We start from the raw sequence: 21760 nt of genomic DNA, 5'->3' as shown, positions 1-21760 counted from the left end.
GGTATTTATTCAAAATGTATTAAGGCTGTTTTTTTAATAAGACTTAAATTATTGGTAAGAATGATAACTGTACTTACTTTCCTACTGTCATTCATCTTAATAACTAAAGATTAGACCAAAACTCTACCACACAACCAAAATTAAAAAAAAGTATTTTAACGATAAAGTTAGTTCTAAAACCTTGTGATGTCATAGAAAAAGACTGAATTCTAAATAAAAGTTAAGTAAAGCACCAAAATGGTATTTTGCTACTGGCTGAGTACAAAATTATGATGTACACACGGCCACACTGTTAACTATCCATTTCCTTTTTGCTCTCGCTCTCATCAAATGGTGATTCTTTGCGATAGAACGAGACGACATGACAGGCAATGGATAGTTAACACTGTTGCCGATGGTACATAAGCGAGTCTAAATATATTTGTTTTTCCACATTTCGTTAGTCATCATCTCTAACACATTTAAAATAAAATAGTAAATAAAACTACTTTACCGACGCATAGAAAAACATTAACCTCATGTCTGCAGTCGAGTAAATGAAGTCGTAAATTTTCTTCAATTTACCATTTTAATAAAGTTCCGTCATAGCTTGCAACACTGCTTTCGTTCGGAAAATAAAGCACGTTCAATTTCACAAATCGTTCAGAAATCGTAATTTCAAATTAATTTCATAGAGATGACTAAAGGAGAGAGCATAGCTAAATTGTCCTTCCGCTATTTATGGATCATAAAGTAGTCTTCACATAATCAAAATTTAACAATTTTTTTAGGAAAATTTGTTGAATGTTGACATATTTTTGTTGTTTGTGTAGGGCAAAACACGCGCTGGTGACCCGGTTTCACATTATCAATGATGATACCTTATCAAATTGATATGGTCCACTCCTTTATCTGACCCACTCGATGGAGTAGGTTCATTTAAAAAAAATGCCTTTGCCATAATAAAGAGGAAATCAAAAGAGAAAAAAAGTAAATTGTCAATGTCAAAAAACAAATGCAGAATTTTGTAAAATTGTGATAAAATCAAGAAAATAAATTCAAGAAAAATATTTCTTAGCCTGCTCTTGTAATATTTATTTTTATTTAATTAACCGCTCTTTTTTTATTAGGAGCGATGTTTGCACTTCGTGTAAAATTGCGGTTCTGTACAAATGTTAATAGGTTATGTTTTAATTCCTTCAAAAGTGGTAATATTTTAGCTGCAAGTAGCATTGCAGCAAGTAAAAGACATGGTAATTATGTAAATCTTCTTTGCTAGATGCATTTAATGTCACTATGAAAGAAACAGTTAATTTTATATCCCAAATATTTTTTTTTATAATGTTACATTTTATTGCTCTTGTTTTAATTTATAAACATCGTTACAGGATACAATCATTTTATAACACCTAAACCTTTCCAAAGACAGTTCAGCACAGCTACAGAGCAAGCAGAATCTCTGAAAGGAAATGCTGAAAAAAGAGAGTTTCAAGCTGAGACACGTATGCTGCTAGATATTGTTGCTAGATCTTTATATTCAGATAAAGAAGTAAGTACCGTTTGTTTTGCTGTTTTTCATAATAAAATCTACTTTCATCCAATAGCAGAACAAAAATAAACATTATTATTTTCTTCAGAGAAGTTGTACTTTGGAATCATTAGATAAAATGTTAGGTTATTTGTATTCATGTTGCAAATTGAAATATCCAACTTATTGCATTTACATATTAAAATAAAACTATTTCATAATAAATCATTAAAAAAAATCAATTTGGTTCTTGTTATTTACAGGTTTTTATCAGGGAACTGATCTCAAATGCCAGTGATGCACTGGAAAAATTCAGATACCTCTCAGTGAGTGGTGTGCAAGACTCCGGACAGTTGGTGGAGGTGGACAGGCCCCTTGAAATTCACTTGACCACCGACAAACAGAACAGAACTATAACATTCCAGGTAGATATTTATGACAATAATCTTTTAAACACCTGGTATGCATAATATTGTATCTCAATATTTTCGTGTTAATTTGTCTTTATTTTTAGGATTCTGGTATTGGCATGACTAAAGATGAACTTACCCAAAATTTGGGCACAATTGCTCGATCAGGTTCAAAGTCATTCATTGAAGAGATCAAGAAACAGGGAGCAGAACAGGCCAGTTCCATTATAGGACAATTTGGAGTGGGATTCTATTCAGCATTCATGGTGGCTGAAAAGATTGATGTATTTACAAGAAGTAGTCGAGCAGATTCAGTTGGATATAAGTGGACTTCAGATGGGTAAATCTTATTTGATGAACCAATAGTAACTGTACTCTACTAAATGTTAACTATACTATAACAATACTTTGGAACTGACTTTAATTTACATTTATTTATAGGTCTGGCATGTATGAGATTCAGGAAGCTGAAGGATTGCCTGTTGGTACAAAAATTATTGTACATTTAAAAACTGACTGCAGGGAATTTTCTGATGATGAAACTGTCAAGAGTAAGTAAATTCTTCTGCATACTTTTATTTCATTATTAATTATTTAGATTGTGTTGAACTTAAAAACATAAAGCATCCAAATTACATTAAAGTTATTTTTCAGGCATAATTAAAAAATACAGCAACTTCATTGGCAGCCCCATTTTCTTGAACAAGGAACAAGTCAATTCTATTAAGGTATGTGGATTCCAACTAATTAAGTTTTCCCACTGCTGGGCCATTAATCCCATTGATTTCAAGAATTTACCTACTTTTTTTTAACATATTTTCGTATTTCAGCCTCTATGGTTAATGGAGCCAAAAGAAGTAACACATGAGCAGCACTCTGAATTCTACAAATTCATTAGCAACTCATATGACAAGCCTCGTTTCACTCTGCATTACAAAACTGATGTCCCACTTAGCATTAGATCCATTCTGTATGTGCCAGAAGGAAAACCAGGATTGTTTGAACTATCCAGAGATTCTGATGTTGGAGTTGCATTGTATTCGAGAAAAATATTGATCAAAAGCAAGGCTGAAAATATTTTACCTAAGTGGCTAAGATTTGTTAAAGGTATTTTTTTTTTATAATTAACATTCTAATTTAATAATAGGAAATGAAATTATGTCAATTACTTTTTGATTCAATTTTAAATATGAATTTTAGGTGTTGTTGATTCCGAAGACATTCCACTCAACCTAAGTAGGGAGTTGCTGCAAAACAGTGCTTTAATTACGTAAGTAAATATAATACTTTAAGAAAACTGAAACAATTAGAATCATTAGGTACAATACTTACAACAATCTCTTAAAATTTCAGAAAGCTGAGAACTGTTTTGACAAACCGTTTCCTTAAATTCATGATAGACATGGCACAGAAAGATCCAGTGGGATATGATAGCTTTTATAAGGATTATTCTATATTTTTGAAAGAAGGAATTGTTACTAGTCAAAGTCCAATGGAAAAGGTAAGGCATATTATTTATTTACCTTTAGTAAATTACAGTAGGATGTGAAGTTTCATGAGCGTTTTATGTTTTAGGAGGAAATATCTAAGCTGCTTCGTTTCGAATCTTCGAAATTAGAGAATGGTTCCCGAACATCACTATTAGATTACAGTGCTCGCCAGAAGGACGACCAAAAATGCATTTACTACTTGGCAGCACCAAGGTAATACAAAAGGACTAACTAACTGGATTCTTGTCTAGCTATAACATATTCAATGTAACTGAGTCGCGGCATTTGAAAATACAAGGTGCTAGCAATTGTGCGATTCTTGAAGTGTAATGTTATTTTTTAATTTTAGCCGTGAATTGGCGCAGTCTTCGCCGTACTACGAATCTCTAAAAAAGAGAGACGTGGAAGTTCTTTTCTGCTATGAAATGTACGACGAGTTAGTACTTCTGGAACTCAAATCATTTGGCGGCAGGCAGTTGGTGTCTGTAGAAAATGATATGCAGAAAGAGGCGTCAGACAGTGAAGAGGCAGTCATAGGTACGTATATTTCTAATTTAAACAAATAAACTATGTACTATCCTATTTATCTTGCTCAGTGCCTTACTGAGATTATCTGGCCCAGTAGGCCTAAGATGCGCGCCGTGATAACTTTTATCGACGTCAAAATGTATGGCAAAAATCGATAAAATGGCGTGATAACCGCTTGTCGCGGTGCGTATCTTAGGCCTACAGGTATAGAGAAATAAAATAAACTATGTATGAGTATTGTTTCTTTATTTTCTTTCCTTGGCACTACTCACGCGTAATTAGGAATTTGTACTTAAAATTTAGCCATTTATCGTAAAAATGTATAAAACGTAATTTATTTCTGTTCACAGGCAGTGAGAGCTTACAAAAGTCGCAGGTGGATGAGCTTGTTACATTTTTGAAGTCCAATTTGGCCGGCAAAGTGTTCGAAGTGCGCACTACCCAACGCCTCGACTCACACCCCTGTGTGATCATTGTCCCTGAAATGGCGGCGGCGCGCCACTTCATCAGGACCCAAGCTCAAAGCCTCAGCGAAGAGAACAGATTTGCCCTTTTGAGGCCACAATTGGAAATAAATCCTAAGTAAGTGTTAAAAAAACATTTATTATGAAAAAGCGGCAGCCTATAAAAATCCTTAAATAAATTAACTTTTTGTTACTTATTTAGGTCAGTTTTCTTNCCAGCTATAAACATAATAAACCATGTAGTAATAAGTAGTATAAAGTTATTTTTCGCTATTGTAAGTCGAAAACACAGTTCAGGTCATTTCATTCTCAGTTTACTTACGACATTTTTCATTTGCAGGCACCCCATCATCAAGAAACTCCACAAACTAGTCTCCAGTGATAAAGAATTGGCTAATATGGTGGCGCAACAGTTATTCTCTAATGCAATGGTAACAGCCGGGCTCATTATGGATCCAAGAAATTTAATAACACATATAAATGATCTTCTGGTAAAAGCTTTGGAAAAGCATTAAATTGTTACATGAATCTATTGTTCAATAAAATTACTATTAGAAATAAATGTATTTTATTGTTTAAATAACCTTAGGTCACCTTTACACTTGTAAGTTTTACTCCGTAAGTAACTTACGTAAAATTAACATGCTACAAAGCATCCGGTGTATTCCACTTGAATCTGTCCTTAACCGAATAAAGGACTTTGATCCAGGTGATCAGTGAACTTCAAGCGACAATTTGGTGTCCTTTGATTATCACCCATGGATCAAAGTGGAATAGACCACAAAGTACTTTTAGACACAGATTAGAGAGTATGTCTACTTTTATAGTTCCAAAATACTGAGCCCCGATTACGGTAATTTTTAACGTCAACAATCCAGACACGCTTCTCTATTCTGCGATACGATTGGTCGTTCAACAGCGTACGTCAGCTGTTTTGACCAATCGTATCGCAGAATCAGAAACGCGTCTGGATTGTAGACGTTATAAAAGTTACCGTAATCGGGGCTCTGGATTGTCCTGTCGATGACATTGACAGTGGGGCGCCACTGTCAATACCGGATCGCTGGTTCAGATTTTTGCCATGTTGGAAACCATATAGTTGAACGATGGTAGCGCCCCCCTGTCATTGAGTTTGGTGGGACAGTTCAGCGTGGGTCATCTATAGACCTGGCGAGTTTGAAGATAATGGCGCCAACTGGTGAGGCAAATTTTATTAATTGGGTTTAACGCCATCTATTTGTTAAATGTTCGAAACAATTGTAGCGCCATCTATTTTTGAATAGCGGCGTAAGTTCATAGCTGCCAACATACTGTATGAAACTGACTTCCGGTTGTAATAGCCATAGAGCCCATAGACGAAACCATGCTTTTTTTAACGTCAGATTAATAATAACTCTCTAGTCTTTGGATGCGTGTGAAATCGACCGAAGCGGCAAGCTCCGTTGCGGTTTTTTTGGTGTTGTTCCCGGCATGTTCGCGCACAATTTTGTGTCATTCTTGTAAAACTCAATAAAAACCCTTTCATGGTAGCCAAGTTCACATAAAATTGGGATTTAAACAAGTAAGTGTACATTCCAGACACGTAATATTGTTGTAGTGCGACGTTGTTTTCGTGTAAAAGCAACTGGGAATCTGATAATTAATTTTTAATTTTGTTGTTTAGCCATGAGTACGATGGATATAAACAATTTGGAAGCCAAATTGGAAGGTGAAAATGATGAGAATAAGACTCCAGATAAACAACAAATAGAAGATGAAGAGAAGGAGGTAATGTTGAAGAGCGACGAAACTGAAGGGAATCCCGAAGTGAAAAGTGACAATGACGGCCCCGTGAAGACGGCCCTTTCGGGGGATATTACTGAACAAGGCCGGGAAGTGAAACCTAAATTCATTCCCATTGGCGCTATTAAAATGCCTGGGTTTTTCATGAAAAACTCGGATAAAGACAAATGCAAGGTAATGAATGGTCTTTGTCGATTTTTGCTCAAAATTGTCTATTGTGTTTGTTGTCATCTAATTAAATTTGAATTTCATCCAGCAGGATGAAGATGATATTGAAAAAATTGCTGACAATGAAAAAACTGAAGATGAAGCCCAATTTGTCAAGTATAGTCGTTTCGAACAGTTTTTACATGCCTGTCCCTTCACACAGTTTTTAAATAAACCTGATCATGGTAACTACAATATCATTATTTTATGTGCTTGATTCATTGATTTGACACAGCTTTATGATTACAAGACCTTACTGTAGATAGTATTTTAAGAAATATATTTCTTTTTAGATTCTGGGACGAAGTCCGAAATGTTTAGTATCAGGTATCCAAAGATATTCCGAAAATCTTCTAATAAACCAGAGGCTACACTTGCCTCAATGGAAACTTTAGAGGATAAACTGGACACACCAAATGATGGCATGGAGAATGTGAAGCTGGAAATGGTAAGTGAGCATTAGGAATAAACTATAGCATTGCAATTTGCATAATTTAAATTGTAACTTAATAGTAATTAATTTGTTAATGTAATTATTATCCACATCCGGCATCACATTATTATCGCATATCGCCTTTACCTGCTATCAAATTACAATTAAAATTATTATGATAATGGAAATAAATAAGGAAAATGTGTTATGTAGGTATTCAGTTTAGTTTTTAGGTACCTATTTCCTTATTACATGAGATATAAAACAAAATTATAAAAAGCTCTTCATTCCTATCACAATGGAAATTTTTAGTGGTAGGTTAATGTTGGACATTTATGAACAGCATTAATTTAATATATTTAAGCTAGGTACTTTTGAAACATTTTGTAGTTTTTATTAGACCTTTGGTTATATTAGTTTGTTTATGATTTATGAAATATTTTAAAATACATTTTATTAAGTTTTGTTCTTCTGTATCTTCCCACAATTGACCTTTAGAAAACCTTAAATAATTTTTTTTCCCCCTTAGGATACGGAAGAAGGAAAAGTGGCTACTAAGCTTCCCCTGAAGGAAAGGATACGGCAAAAGAAGTTCATAGTAGGTGAGTACATTTCCATGTGTTGCAACTGCATATCATACCAATACGAAAACTGTGAATTTAAAAAATGTTAAAAGGGTCATAATGTCATGTGGGTGAGAAAATAAAAATAAATAATAGGTATAATGAAATATTTAATGATAGTCAATTTCTATTGTTATGCACAATCAAAATAAAATAAATAGAAATATAATCCACTTTAGACAATAATAATATACTTCTTTATGAAAAGAATATGTATGTTTCGTGTTTTTCTTAGCCAACAAAAAGAAGCCTGCTGAATATGATACTTCAGGTAAAATCCTGATATTACACCTTTTTATTTAAACAATTCATCATAGCACATAATTTTTGCCTGGTGCTTGACTTATTTCTCAAAGACCGTGAACATTAATCTTCATGCTAACATATTTATTTTTAATTTATTGCATAATTGTAGCTGTTTGCAAAATTTATTTAAATCTAGATGTATCAGCACTGACTTTACAACTTAAGTCATTAATTTTGGACCCTAAAGACAGTCAACCTTGAGGTCTAGGTTTTTCTGTATCTGAATTCATTCATTAGCTGTATTTTTGTCCAAAGTAGAAGTTATTATTTTGATGCAGGCAGTACATAAAGAGATGAATCTTATCTAACAGAGCTTCCAACCTTTTGGGTTGTCTTTAAAGTTTACTGAATTTGTAATAACTGATTGACCAATGTCCTTTCAACTGTGTGATTAGAGAACGAAACATGGCCAACAAATTGAGCTGTGAAACTTTCAAAGTATTTTAATACAACACACTTTTGGAATAGACAATACTCTTTAGCTTCACTTTCCGCGGTGGCGACGCGTATTCGTCGTTACACGCTTGGAGTATTTAGGCCTTCAGACACGCGTGATGTTGTTTCTGGGTGGTTCTCATTGGTGTGGCATTGAGGCGGTAACCTTGAGGTTACGGTGTGATGAGAACTGCCCAGCTTTATCGTTGTGTCTGCACCATAAAGTTAACTTTAGGGTCCGTACCATAAATGGCAATGCCAGATTTTGTATGGAAGGTGGCGTCTTTTTTTTTTCGCGCGGCCATTGACCAAACTTTGTTTTTTGATTACAAAATAGTGTAATAAACCAAACTTACTGAACTGAGTTACGAGCATTAGAAGTTTGATGATTTTACATACTAGATTTGCTTTCTGCGCGCAAGTTTTGTAAGAAATTGCAACAAAGTAGTGACATTGTATGTGTAAACAAACAATATCATCCATTAAAGGTTCCAGCCATCAGTGTGGAGCAGAATCAGCGCAATAAAAAAAGACGTCACTATTTTACATACACGTTACACACACACATACATGTTATAGTAAGTTTGGTTTATTACACTACTAGCTGACCCGGCGAACTTTGTTCCGCCTTAATGGCAATAAATAAGCAGACTTTTTTTTTAATTTCGAACGGGATAAAAAGTATCCTATGTCCTTCTCCTGGCTCTAAACTACCTCCCTGACAATTTTCAGCTAAATCGGTTCAGCCGTTCTTGAGTTATAAGCGAAGTAACTAACACGACTTTCTTTTATATATATAGATTTTGTAACCAAAAAACGCGAAAAAAAAAGACGCCAATTTCCGGCATTGTCTTTTATCTTTATGGTCTGCACCAGGCCTAAAATGTAATATTTTCCAGACGACATAGTGGTGTGCGGACTAGCGCTGCTGGTGCTTCTGGCGGTGGTGGTGGGCGTTATAGTGGGCGCGCGCGCCGGCCCGCCCGCCGAGCGACCGCTGCGCCTCGGCCGCTATATCACCACGCTCACCTCCTGCGGACCCGTCGAAGGGTAAGCGTTGAACCAGGCCTGGCTCACTCCGCGCGGTACATCCGATAATTACCTACAGCGAAGCGCCCCGCCGGCGGGTATTATATCAGTCGAGTGTCACGCGCGCGCTCGTCAGGACGCTGGCGTGCGTTGTAGTATGATTATAATTCTATGATCGAAGTATTATTTAAAAATGGACATAAAGAGAAAGAAATATTGTGCGGCGTTCGGGTGTTTAAATTCGAAAAGTAATCTACCGGATTTATCTTTTTTTTTCGCTTCCCAAAGATGCTGAAAGGTATGTTGGCCATGTAGGTAATCAATAATTCTTAGGATAGTATAGGAACCTAACCTACTATGAAGGTTTTCCATAATGAATGCATACTTACCTACATACGTACCTCATTACAAATAAGTAGATTAATTATTTTTTCACTAGACAGCAACCCTAACAGCGTAAGAAGAGTTCAGAGGCACGCGATAGAAAGAGACAAAACTTGTAGGTGAATAAAATTGTAGGTACGTAGTGCTGTGCGAGCTGAATTCCACTGTATCGCGTCGTAGCAAGACTCGCATTTATTTAAATCGTCTTGCGGAGTAATCCTTCTGTACCTGTACTATTACTTATTCTGTGGTTGAACACAATGAGGGCTATAGTTTTTATACTTAACAGTTGGCACCCCTGGCGATTGACAGGAACTTACTCTACAGTGGCGCCATCTTGATCAGTGCAAATGAGATAGTCTCCTACCACTTTCGCGCTCACCAGTTGGTGCCACTGTCTTCGCTACTAGCAAGTGACAGGACCTTACTCTACAGTGACGCTAAATGGTGAGCGCTAAAACGATAGCCCTCATTACATTTCCATAACGCGTTTCTTGGTTAACTCAAGGGCCCTATCGATGGCTCCTACGTATAAGGGCGAAACTGCCGCTTACGCCTTTTTCCAATTATTTAAGCAATGATTTCACTTTGCCCTAATCTATAACATCAGTAAGAAAAAAATTTTTTTTTTCCATTAGATACAAAATAAAATTTTAGGCAAATAGGCGTATGTGCAAAACTACGCCACGTATAAAGCCCAATCATACGTTCGTCAATCTATACGAGTAGTTGCTTACATAAACATATATTTTGTATAATCCAAATCTTAAATAAAGCCATGAAAATATTTAGCAAATTGTTTTACAGTAGGACGCCGATTATCCGAACGCCGATTAACCGAATCGCCAATTATCCGAATCGGTCCTCAGCGTAATATAAAAAATTAAAACCAAGTAATTTTTATTTTGTATTGGTGTAACAAGTTGGAACTCGCAGGAGTCTACATATATTTCAACTGAGCGTTATTAAAGAACCGTAAACACAGTTATTAAAGTTTATTCTATGTGTGACAGTTCGTTTTTAACATGCTTTTTCTTTATTACCAGTCTATGTCCGATTATCCGAATTTTCGATTATCCGAATCGACCCCAGTCCCAATTAATTCGGATAATCGGCGTTCTACTGTATTTATAAATTATGACACATTATATAGTTATTTAATTTTTAGCGTTAAGAGTCGCATCTCAAACTAATTTGAAAATTATAAATAACTTGAAAAAATCGAACTGCCTAAGGCATCGTGGGTTCAATTCCCGCCTTAGGCAATTCGATTTTTTCAAGTTATTTATATTTTTTCTGAAAGGTATGTTGGCCATGTAGGTAATCAATAATTCTTAGGATAGTATAGGAACCTAACCTACTATGAAGGTTTTCCATAATGAATGCATACTTACCTACATACGTACCTCATTACAAATAAGTAGATTAATTATTTTTTCACTAGACAGCAACCCTAACAGCGTAAGAAGAGTTCAGAGGCACGCGATAGAAAGAGACAAAACTTGTAGGTGAATAAAATTGTAGGTACGTAGTGCTGTGCGAGCTGAATTCCACTGTATCGCGTCGTAGCAAGACTCGCATTTATTTAAATCGTCTTGCGGAGTAATCCTTCTGTACCTGTACTATTACTTATTCTGTGGTTGAACACAATGAGGGCTATAGTTTTTATACTTAACAGTTGGCACCCCTGGCGATTGACAGGACCTTACTCTACAGTGGCGCCATCTTGATCAGTGCAAATGCGATAGTCTCCTACCACTTTCGCGCTCACCAGTTGGTGCCACTGTCTTCGCTACTAGCAAGTGACAGGACCTTACTCTACAGTGACGCTAACTGGTGAGCGCTAAAACGATAGCCCTCATTACATTTCCATAACGCGTTTCTTGCTTAACTCAAGGGCTCTATCTACCAAGTAAACTACAAATTTTAATAGAGCTATTATTAATTAAATTATCACTGGGCAAACTTCAAATTCCACTGTCCACCGTGTCTCTTTAAACAACAGACATTGGCGAAACTAGTGTGCTTAAAATACGCGCCATTGAAGCCATTAAACATGAACATGAAACTTTTTTGAAGTCGGTTAAAAATAATAATACAGATATTTAGCAGAAAGGTAACTAGCAATCTTTATTTGTTAGGTACTGGTCAACTGGATATACCTTACAGGCTTACAGGTTCCAGCAAATTATGAAATATTTTACTTCAAACTTTGCAGAACTCTCGATGAGGGCGTATACAACTTCTACAACATCCCGTACGCCGTGCCGCCCGTCGGAGAGAAGCGATTCACCTACGCCCAGCCCCTCAACCTGTCCACGTGCTGGAACGGCACCTACAACGCGCAGCAGCCGGGCCCGCTGTGTCTGCAGTTCCTGGAGAACGGCACCATCGCGGGCGAGGAAGATTGCCTCACGCTCGACGTGGTCACGCCGCACGTGCGCTACGACTCGCCGCTGCCGGTCGTCGTCCTCATCGGAGCCAACTCGCTGGCCGGCGGCGTGAGCCCCGCCCAGCCGTCCGCTCTCTACGCTCGCACCAAGGAAGTCGTCTTCGTCAGACCCAACTTCAGATTAGGACCGTTCGGATTCCTGGCGCTCGACATCATTTCCAACTCCAAGTATCCGCCCACCTCGGGCAATTACGCGCTCAGCGACCTGCTAGCCGCGCTGCAGTGGGTCAAGTACAACATCAAACATTTTGGAGGGGACGCCTCCTCCGTCACCCTGCTGGGACACCGAGCGGGCGCCACCCTGACCGCCGCCCTGACCACGGTGCCCAAAGCCCAGCAGCTGTACTCGAGGGTGTGGCTGTCTTCCGCCTCCGTCATATTCCCCGGCGAACCCCTCGACCAGGCTCAGAAGAACAACGAACCGTTCAAACAGAGAATCAAGTGTGACGACATGGAATGTTTGCAACGGGCGTCGACGACTGAAATTTTATCCGCCACTCCCGACATCTGGCTCGGCGACAACGTCGGCACGTTGCCGATCGCTGGCGAATTCCAGCACTCCTGGTTGGTATTGGACGGACACTACTTGAGGGTGCACGCCTACGAAAGTTGGAACGCCCAGAAGGAGGCCAAGAACGCGGGCAAAGAGAAGCTATTCAAACCGATGGTGTTCGGAACGACGGAGCACTCGGGCCACTCGGAGCTCCTGCACAAGAAACATTTGAATTGGACCTCGGAAATCGTGGAAAAAATGGTGAACGAGAGCGCGATCGGGGAGAAGAATTTGACTTCGAAAATATTGAACCATTTCAACAGGAGCTACGACGGCCTGGTCGGGCTGATCTCCGCGGTGCGCACGCTGTGCCCGCTGGTGAGCCTGGCGCGCCTGCGGCTGGCGGCGCCCATGTATGTCGTCATGGGGTCGGGCGCCGGCGCCGGCGCGTCGGGCTCGGGGAAGGCCGGAATAAACGCCGACGTGGAGGCCATCCTCGGCACGTTCGACTCGGAGGAGCCCGAGCAGCGCCGGTTCATGGCGGCCATGCAGCAGCTGTTCTACTACTTCGTGTGGCACGGCCTGCTGCCCGGCGCGGACTCCGGCCTGATCGCCGTGGGCCAGGACCAGCTGCCGCTGCACGGCCTGCCGGCCTGCGACTCGCTCATCCAGGAGGATTTAGTGCCGAGGTATGCGCATATCGATTAGTCGCTTAAAGTTAAACGTATCCACGATCATAATCTTAGCTAGAATAAAAACGTTTCGCCAGGCATATTACATAACGTTAGAATTTAGCTTACGCTCCGGTATTTGTAAGGATAAGTTAGCTACGTGTCGTTGTAGATCACCTTCTCAGTTTTGAAAGTCGTTAGCTTTGACCCCGACCCGGTATTATTTAAGCGAGGCTGAATATCAACTTTTAGGTAGGGATAAAATCGGGATGAATTTTTTCCAGGCCCCACGTCCATTCTTTTATCATGAAGTCGAATTCATTGTTGCATCTGCAAAAACAAAATCGATGATTAGAGCACTTGTATCTTTGGGACCGAATAGCACTGAAGCTTTTAAGATTTATTTTTAATGTAAAGCTAATAATAGGTAAGCTAGGCAGCCAGCTGTAGGCTAGGGTGAGTGTAAATACATAAACATGACGGATTCAACTCATCTTTTTAAGTTATCGAATCATTAATATAATGTGGTACGTCCTAAGTTGCAGCTATAAAATAGGCACCTCGAGTACACGAATTTGTATTTTAATATTATGATCTCAATCCAAATCTCATGACATAATACATATTCAAGTACATTTAATTACGTTAATACATTTAGTAACGTTTTTTCATACAAAAATTTACTGATTTTGGAAGACTGATTTTTTTGATAAATAAAAATGTAAGAATCTCTTGTTTTGTACCAATGTTTATTATGACCTACTAGTTTTAAGAATGTTTGTTAGGTAAAAAATTTTAGAAACCTTTTCGCGCCGATTTCTCGTACACTGATGAAAGTGAAACATTCTGATCTGCGTACAAGAAAATGGGAGTGTCTAGACTTAAAACCATAATTGCATAATACTGTATGGTAGTTATAAGAACTTTTATATCTTATGTTACCTACCCTGTAAGTTACTATTCTGTGCTGCGCTATCTACTCATCGCAATCGATCTAGTATTTTATTGTAATGTACTTACTCTGTCATTTGTAGTCTTCCAAGCCAAAGAAATTCGTTGTAGTCATTGCTATGGTTAAAGCAAACGAGCCAAAACTTTTTATCTATTTATGGAATGTGGCGCGGGAGTCGGTCGGAATCGGAACACATTATTGATGCCATAATGGAATTATAATCGCCATAATAATTTAACCTGTGTCAGTAGATATGTTTTCTCGGTTTTTTTGTAGTAGTAGTAGTATTTCTTCCAATAAGTCATTATGAAATTCAAATCGTGATTTTTAAGTCTGATTTATTATTGTTCCAAAGAATGTGATTAAGTTATTAGTAGTATAAGATATTTTTGTAATTGATGTTTGTATCGATTTTATGTAATCACGCAATTCCAGTGTGAAAAAAACTGCTTGTTATACGAAAACAAACTGATTAATAACCAGATAAGACTCAGCTACTCCTAGGGCCGATACATTGTCGCATTAACTCTTAAAGAGATCTCGATTACAGTTTTGCTGATCCGAACTGACTGGAAATAATACAAGCAGTTTTTTTATATTTTTCTTGCCAAACCACGCTTTTTGTAGTGATACTAATAAAACCTAATCTTAAGTCGTGGCAGCAGCCCTAGATGTAATAGGTACTACCAGCGCAGATATATTATGGGATAGTGAACCGCGACATTTAGAGCGTTTCATCTCTCGCTCATTGTACAGGCTACGAGAGCGAAAGGTACTTATTGTGGTCCCGATTTTCTATCTCATTGGTACTTGGGCTGGTAGTACTCGCAGCTTTGCATTGTTTTGTAAATTAATTAAACTGACATTATTAAATAAAGTATGTAAGACTGATACTTGTTTTTATTTAAATCTTAGAGGCGATAATTTATCCTTATCATCCTTCCTTCGACTAGGTACAGGAAAATATTGAATGAATATCATTATTACAGGATTTGGAGTGTTTAGGGATAATTCGTGTTGTGTGCTAATTGGTTAAATAATTAATTTACGATAGTCGCTTGTATCATGTTCTAATTGTACGTAGATTTGTCGCAATTTAACATAGCTGACGACATATAGTATTTTTTTTTTATAAAATTCGGAAGAATTAGGTAGGACACATTCCATTCTTGTAGTTTTCAATAATAATGCGTCTGTTAGGTATCGATTGTAGAGGAATTAAAAGGAATATACTTTTATGATTCATAAATTAATTATATTATGTTACTAACATACATTTAAAAAAACAGTAATTTAACAGGTTTCAGGATTACAATAATAAATAAGGTCTAAAATACAATCGAAACATCGTACTTATAAAACAGAATCCTAATGTAAATAACCGATGATAAATAAATGAACAAATCGAAAAACAATTTAGTATTTCAACATTTCTTTAAAAATTCTTAATGATTACGTTCACGTAACGGCGAAATAACGGTTTGGACGTTCTCTTTACCGATTTTAAGAGATTTGCGCAAAACTGAAGGGGATTTCGGTTTGGCCTGAACTTGATCCATATCCTTCTTCATCTTGTCGATTATAGAAGATTGTTTGGCCACCGTCATGCTCAATTCTTCATTTTCTTGACGGAGCAGCGACAACTCCACCACGAGAGACTGTTGATCTTGAATCTAAAAGGGAGAATAAATTGTTATTTTAAGTAACAATAATCACATCGGACAATATCAAATCGGTGATTAACAGACATCCCGACCAAATTAAAGGCCAACAAAAAGTCTGTAGTCTGCAGTCTAATGAAATTGATGTTTAATGGGAATTAATTATCGAAGTTTGAAGTCGTAGGTCTAAAGAGTAAAGAACCACATACACTACTTTTGGCATCAATGACAGATTTAATGCTCAACGAATAGAATAATACTATACTTCCTACATTATTTTTAACTTTACTACCTCCCTCGTCTTAGACTTAATTTGTATGAAGAATCTGCCAATCCAATGTGCACACTTTCATAGTCCATACTGATTAACAGCCCGACCTAACTATCGGCCAACTAAAAGTCAAACTAAGACTAGGCGCAGACCACCGATTTTTAGTTGGCCGATAGTTGTGCCCGATTTTAATTTGTATGAAGAATCGGCCAAATCAAATCAGTGTAATGTGCGCACTTCGGAAGTGCGCGCCACTTCCATACATGCCCGTACTGATCAACTGCCCGACTAAACTAGCGGCCGATGAAAAATCGATGGTCTGCGCCTAGGCCAGAGCGGTTCCCAAACTTATTTTCTCTACTGCCCACTTTGAGAATAAATTCTTTTTAGCGCCCCCATTTGTAGTCGAGTGTCGAGTGCTCAGTCGGTGTCTAAGAGTCCTCCTAGTAAATGACGCCTCCCAAGCCTCTACACAACGTCCCGATTTTTTTTCTGGGTCTCTTACCGCCCCCCTTTAAGCCTGCAGCGCCCACAAGGGGGCGTTATCACCCACTTTGGGAAAGACTGGCCTAGGCTAAAACTCATCATCATCATCATCATCATTTCAGCCATAGGACGTCCACTGCTGAACATAGGCCTCCCCCAATGCTTTCCATGTTGATCGATTGGCAGCGGTCTGCGTCCAGCGCTTCCCTGCTACCTTTACGATGTCGTCGGTCCACCTTGTAGGTGGACGTCCCACGCTGCGTTTTCCGGTACGCGGCCTCCATTCCAGAACCTTTCNTTCGTTCGTCATCACATCTCTTGTCCTTTTCTAACACGCACATGATCAAATCATTCCTTCTTACTCGCTCGGTCACTTAGCAGAGCAGCGCTCACGGATTTCGCTCGAATGAATGAATGAAATTCATGCGATTCGTGATTTAGCAGTCTATGTGAAGAAAAATAGCAGGTGTGATTAATGAAATTCATTTCATATGATTTTTCACCTGCTATTCATGAAATGTTCCATGCCTACCTTGTCGAATAGTATCCTGTAGGTGGGCAATCGTGCGTGTTTTGTTTTCGATGTAAACTCGCGGAGATGAACAGGCCTGAAAGCAGTTACAATCAGAATGGGAAACCGCAAACCGATTCGCGTTTAGACCTAGTTCAGACAGCGATAATCGCGCGGTTGCTGGGCAGTTCTCATAAGTTTACATCGAACCGTAATCACGTGACAACCGTAACCGTGTTTGTGAACCTGGCCCTAGAAGAGCGGGAATTGGTAACCTCAACGTTTAAGACTTCCTCAATCAGAATGGGAGACCGATTCGCGATTCGACAGTTCTCGAATAGTTAACGCAGGCGAAGATGTGATAAAGTCAAAAGATTACAAACCTCGTCGCGAAGCTGCTGGATTTGAGAATTCGACTCCTTTTTCAAGAGCTCCACATCCTCGATCAGTTCATTTTTGATAGACCCGAGCTCGCGATACGCTTCCTTCTCCACATTCTGTAAACTCTCTATCAAAGTCACGTTATGCTCCATGATACGGTTGTGTTCTTTGGCTAAAGCTGCTTTGGATTTTAAGATATTTACGAGGNTCCAGACGCGCCACCTCGTTGGCGGCGTGCGCCAGCAGCGCGCGCGCCTGCTCCGCCGCCGCCGCCGCCTGCCCCGCGTGCTCCGTCGCCAGCTCGCAGAGCAGGCGCTTGTTCTCCACCTAGTCACAATCATCGTCATCAGGTCATTTATACCCGTTTTCACCATCAACTTCACACAATCACTTTTAGGTGACCCCTATGCACATAACAGGAATTTTATTTTCATAGGGGTCACTTAAAAATTAGGAATTGATGGTGAGAACAGGCATTAGTCTTCACTTCAAGAGCACGACCAGAGGCAAATGGAAGATTTGGTCTACACTCCCCACGTTGGCCAAACGGGTTTGGGGAGGCACTCACAATACAATGTTCCAATCAGAATAGGATATCGATACAGCCGATCAGAATAAGGTTGGTTCTGACATAGCGATAATCGCGCGGTTCTCATTTTACATCAAACCATAACCGTAAAAGTTTATCGCGCGTGTATAAACCCGACCTTAGAAGAGCAGGAATTAGCAACCTCCACCTTATGTAAGATTTTCTCAATCAGAAAGGGAGACCGACTCGCGATCCGACAGTTTCCAAACAGTAAACGCGGGTGAAGATAAAAGAATACAAACCTCGTCGCGAAGCTGCTGGATTTGAGAATTCGACTCCTTTTTCAAGAGCTCCACATCCTCGATCAGTTCGTTTTTGATAGACCCAAGCTCGCGATACGCTTCCTTCTCCACATTCTGTAAACTCTCTATCAAAGTCACGTTATGCTCCATGATACGGTTGTGTTCTTTGGCTAGGGCTGCTTTGGATTTTAAGATATTAACGAGAGCCTCCTTGTATTCATTACATTCTAATACAGTGTTATTTAAAGTGTTTTTATATTGTGCCAGCTCATTTTCAAGCTGATCTTTGGCATCATTGAGAGTTTGAACTGTATTTTCTAAATGTTCCAATTCGTTGTCAGACTCCCTCAGCCGCATTGTTAGAACTTGTACAATATCCCTGGTTACTGAGAGCGACATTTCAAATCTACTTTTCTCTTTTGCAGCCTTATCGATTTCAACAGTCAATTTATTTATCTCATTTTCAAAGTCAATGTGTTTAGTTTTAATTTCTTCTTTCAAGTCATTTATTTCTTTAATTTTGTCCTCTTTTTCGGTTTTCAAACAGTCATATTCACTTTTAATACTGCTTAATTTTTGCTGTAGCATTAAATTTTCTTCTTCAGCATGATTAAGGCTATATTTCAAATCTCTGGTTTCTTTTTCTAAATACTGTATTTTACTTTGCTGCTTCGCCCAATGATCTTGGATATTGCGGGTGCGTTCTTCAAATTGTATCTCACACAGCCTAAGTTTTTCTTCAGCAGCTTCATTAATTTGTTCTAGTTTAGCCGCAAATTCACGGTCTTTGGCTTCTAACTGATCTTGCAGGTCCTGAATTTCTTCAGTTTTTTCTTTTACTAATTGTGTCTTGATTGAATCTATTAAATCATTGTATTCGTACTTGATTCTTTCTTGATCGATTTTGTGTTTATTTATAATCGCTTGTTTTTCTTCCTCCGCTTTAGTTTTTAAAGTTTCTAGTTCTACTTTATATTCCCGGCGAATACTTTCATTAGCTTCAAGTGCAAGTGCATGATGCCCCTTTACCATTTCCAGCCTTTGGCGTGTTTCCTCTAGATTTGATTCCATGTTAGTCAGCTTTTCTTGCAAATCTTTGCACAAACTGTCTCTGATAGTAATTACCTCTTCCAGAGACGATAATTCTACTTGCTTGTTACTTACTTCTTGTTCCAATTTATCGCATTGTAATTCCAATTCTAATATAGTTTTCTTGAAATTTTCAACATCTCTGCTAAATTCCTTATTACCATCTGATTTATTGTCAGATTTTTCCAAGTACATGTCTTCCAATTTAGTTGTAATATTATTGACTGGATTTTTGGTAGAATTAATTTGAGCTTGAAGTCGGGCTATTTCAGTTTTCAGTTCTTCAATGTGTTTATTGTGTTCCAATATGGTATGATTTTTGTTTCTGAAAATTAAAAATAAGTAAGTTCACTAATGTAATAACAACTTTAAAATAGTAAATGATTATTAAGATTCTTCTTACCTGATTTCGACTTCTTGAGCTTTAACAACATCATCACTGATTTTGTTGATTTGTTTTTTCTCATTCCCATTTTTAGAGGGATTTTGCTTTTTGAGGCTACTTGTAACTTTTGAAGCTGTATGGGATTTTACTGGTTTTGGCTGGAAAATAATGGTAACATACATAAATAATTTGATATTATGACTCATTATCTCAAGAACTGGCTTAGTTATTATGTTAAAATTAATATCAAGTATTTATCCCTTCTCACTCTGTCCTGCTTCTTTATTCCTATTAGGCTTCTCTCCATGGCTCTCTGGCATCGTTCCAACTTTTCTCTGTGGTGTTTGGTGAGGGCCCAGGTTTCGCAGCCATATGTGATGACAGGAAGTATGCATGTGTTGAAGACTTTCCTTTTTATTTGCATGCTTAGCTCTTTGGATTTCAGGACAGAGTGAGAAGTAGCACAATAAGAGAAAAAACCAAAGTTATCGACATAATTACCCGAATAGACCAACAAAAATGGAGATGGGCAGGTCACATGATCCGGGACCCAGAAGAAAAATGGTGTAAAAGCGTCACTGACTGGTATCCCAAGGATGGAAAGAGAAGTAGAGGTTGGCAACAAACAAGATGGGAAGACGACCTAAAACTCACAGTTGGACACTATTGGAGAAGGGTAGCACGTGACAGGTCCCAATGGAAATCGTTGGAGGAGGCCTATGCCAAGAGGCAAACTGAGCTTCGGGATATTTTATAACACAGATCTTATTATTTATCATATTTTGTAACTATTATGTAACCAAGTTCAGAATAAAAATGCTTATTATTATTATTATATTTATCCCTTAAATTTCCATAATTAATCTTGGATCAATATTAACTTTATGGGAGTACTACTACTACTCAATATCAACAAGTATGGGTTTGGTGAAGCAAACGCTAGTCATTAATAAAAAAATAATAAAGAAATACATAATAAAAACTTACCGTAACAAATGATTTAATGCTGGGGGTAGAACTGCATAGAGATCTGGTGTCCGTGTTGGTTTTAGTTGATATAGTGCTAAGTGGAGGATTCTTTTTTACTTTTGAGGCTACTGGTTGTGTTTTGGCAATACATTTTGTTTGGTTTTCATTTTCTTGGATCTTTGGTTTATTTTGGGTTTTGGGTACAGCTGAAAAGAGGACAGTTATGTTTATCTTACTCATAGATATTACTCAAACGGTTATAAAGTTGATATTACTTTTAGAACTTTATTATCAATAAACTAACTAACGGTCGATCAAAGAAAAATAGTAGCACAGCTGATTATAGAAAAACAACAGAAAAATAACTTACCCACTGGTTCAAAACGTTTAGCTTTCGAGAACATGATCAAATTAACTATAAATTAAATATTTTTAAAACAAAAACATACGCTCTAATTAACGTCTAACTAAAAGTATTTTTGATGAACAAGCACAGCGTTCTCTTATGAAATCGCGCGCGAAAATGATTTTTTTTGACGGTCGCTTCAATCCTGACGCTACAAGAAGGGTGATTATTGATAATAATAATACACACCATTCATTGTATTCATTGTGTTGAAAATAACGAACCATTGAATGGGGAGGCAAAACGACCGTTACAAAAAGTCAACAACTGCGTGCATACGTTCCGTTTCACTGCGTGTGACAATCTTTCTACTGTTGTAAAACTGTTTAAAACTATTAATAAAATTCAGCAGCTGCTTTCATAATTTTAGTAACTCAGATAAACGTATAAGTGAGAAAATGTGTCGTCATAAATAAATTATTGCTTCTATTTTATGTGATTCAATTCAAGTGCCGTCCGTCACACCAAAGGTCGCGGGTTCGATTCTAGCTACTTGCTTCTTATAACTAGATGGCGCTAAATAGGAATATCATTATTTTTCACAATAACCCACATTTTTGTGGTAGGTGAATTTCCATCTATCTTACTTCCTAATCTATGTATG

At 38.0% G+C, this 21760-nt stretch overlaps 3 protein-coding genes across 4 annotated transcripts; 2 read left to right on the top strand and 1 right to left on the bottom strand.

Annotated features, from left to right (window-relative positions):
• The first annotated feature begins 977 nt into the window (after positions 1-977).
• Positions 978-4961, top strand: Trap1 (TNF receptor associated protein 1). The gene is made up of 13 exons (XM_028321559.1): positions 978-1232; positions 1368-1528; positions 1771-1932; positions 2022-2257; positions 2359-2468; positions 2572-2645; positions 2748-3024; positions 3118-3187; positions 3271-3418; positions 3493-3620; positions 3757-3944; positions 4286-4517; positions 4740-4961. Exons 1-13 carry the CDS (start codon positions 1115-1117, stop codon positions 4912-4914), a joined length of 2079 nt encoding a protein of 692 aa, XP_028177360.1. The 5' UTR covers positions 978-1114; the 3' UTR covers positions 4915-4961.
• Positions 4962-5794: 833 nt separating this feature from the next.
• Nrt (Neurotactin) lies at positions 5795-15057 on the top strand. Of its 2 annotated transcripts, none has more exons than XM_028321533.1 (7): positions 5795-5960; positions 6063-6355; positions 6441-6573; positions 6682-6836; positions 7351-7423; positions 9085-9235; positions 11817-15057. In XM_028321533.1, exons 2-7 carry the CDS (start codon positions 6065-6067, stop codon positions 13249-13251), a joined length of 2238 nt encoding a protein of 745 aa, XP_028177334.1. In that variant the 5' UTR covers positions 5795-5960; positions 6063-6064; the 3' UTR covers positions 13252-15057. The 2 variants fall into 2 exon arrangements, with proteins under 2 accessions (XP_028177334.1, XP_028177329.1); XM_028321528.1 differs by having other exon boundaries at positions 6438-6573.
• Positions 15058-15440: 383 nt separating this feature from the next.
• Positions 15441-21432, bottom strand: LOC114365346 (putative leucine-rich repeat-containing protein DDB_G0290503). The gene is made up of 7 exons (XM_028321882.1): positions 21121-21432; positions 20769-20956; positions 19800-19939; positions 18308-19721; positions 17680-17803; positions 17479-17603; positions 15441-15839 (listed from the first exon to the last, which is right to left on the bottom strand). The coding sequence occupies exons 1-7, from the start codon at positions 21152-21154 to the stop codon at positions 15612-15614; spliced, it is 2253 nt and encodes a 750-aa protein (XP_028177683.1). The 5' UTR covers positions 21155-21432; the 3' UTR covers positions 15441-15611.
• Between the last annotated feature and the right edge of the window lie 328 nt (positions 21433-21760).

Source organism: Ostrinia furnacalis, unplaced genomic scaffold (genome assembly GCF_004193835.3).
Source record: "Ostrinia furnacalis isolate ACB-3 unplaced genomic scaffold, ASM419383v2 OfSCF0447, whole genome shotgun sequence".
In the NCBI taxonomy this organism is placed as follows: domain Eukaryota; kingdom Metazoa; phylum Arthropoda; class Insecta; order Lepidoptera; family Crambidae; genus Ostrinia; species Ostrinia furnacalis.
This window is presented reverse-complemented; position numbering and strand designations above follow the sequence as displayed.

What these genes read in the sequence shown, in the direction of transcription:
- Trap1 (XM_028321559.1), top strand. Translation starts at nt 1,115, where the DNA reads ATGTTTGCACTTCGTGTAAAATTGCGGTTCTGTACAAATGTTAATAGG. An exon ending in CTTTATATTCAGATAAAGAA is followed by an intron (nt 1,529 to 1,770) that starts GTAAGTACCGTT and finishes TGTTATTTACAG; the next exon opens with GTTTTTATCAGGGAACTGAT. An exon ending in CAATTGGAAATAAATCCTAA is followed by an intron (nt 4,518 to 4,739) that starts GTAAGTGTTAAA and finishes TTTCATTTGCAG; the next exon opens with GCACCCCATCATCAAGAAAC.
- Nrt (XM_028321528.1), top strand. Translation starts at nt 6,065, where the DNA reads ATGAGTACGATGGATATAAACAATTTGGAAGCCAAATTGGAAGGTGAA. An exon ending in TTTAAATAAACCTGATCATG is followed by an intron (nt 6,574 to 6,681) that starts GTAACTACAATA and finishes ATTTCTTTTTAG; the next exon opens with ATTCTGGGACGAAGTCCGAA. An exon ending in AGAATGTGAAGCTGGAAATG is followed by an intron (nt 6,837 to 7,350) that starts GTAAGTGAGCAT and finishes TTTCCCCCTTAG; the next exon opens with GATACGGAAGAAGGAAAAGT.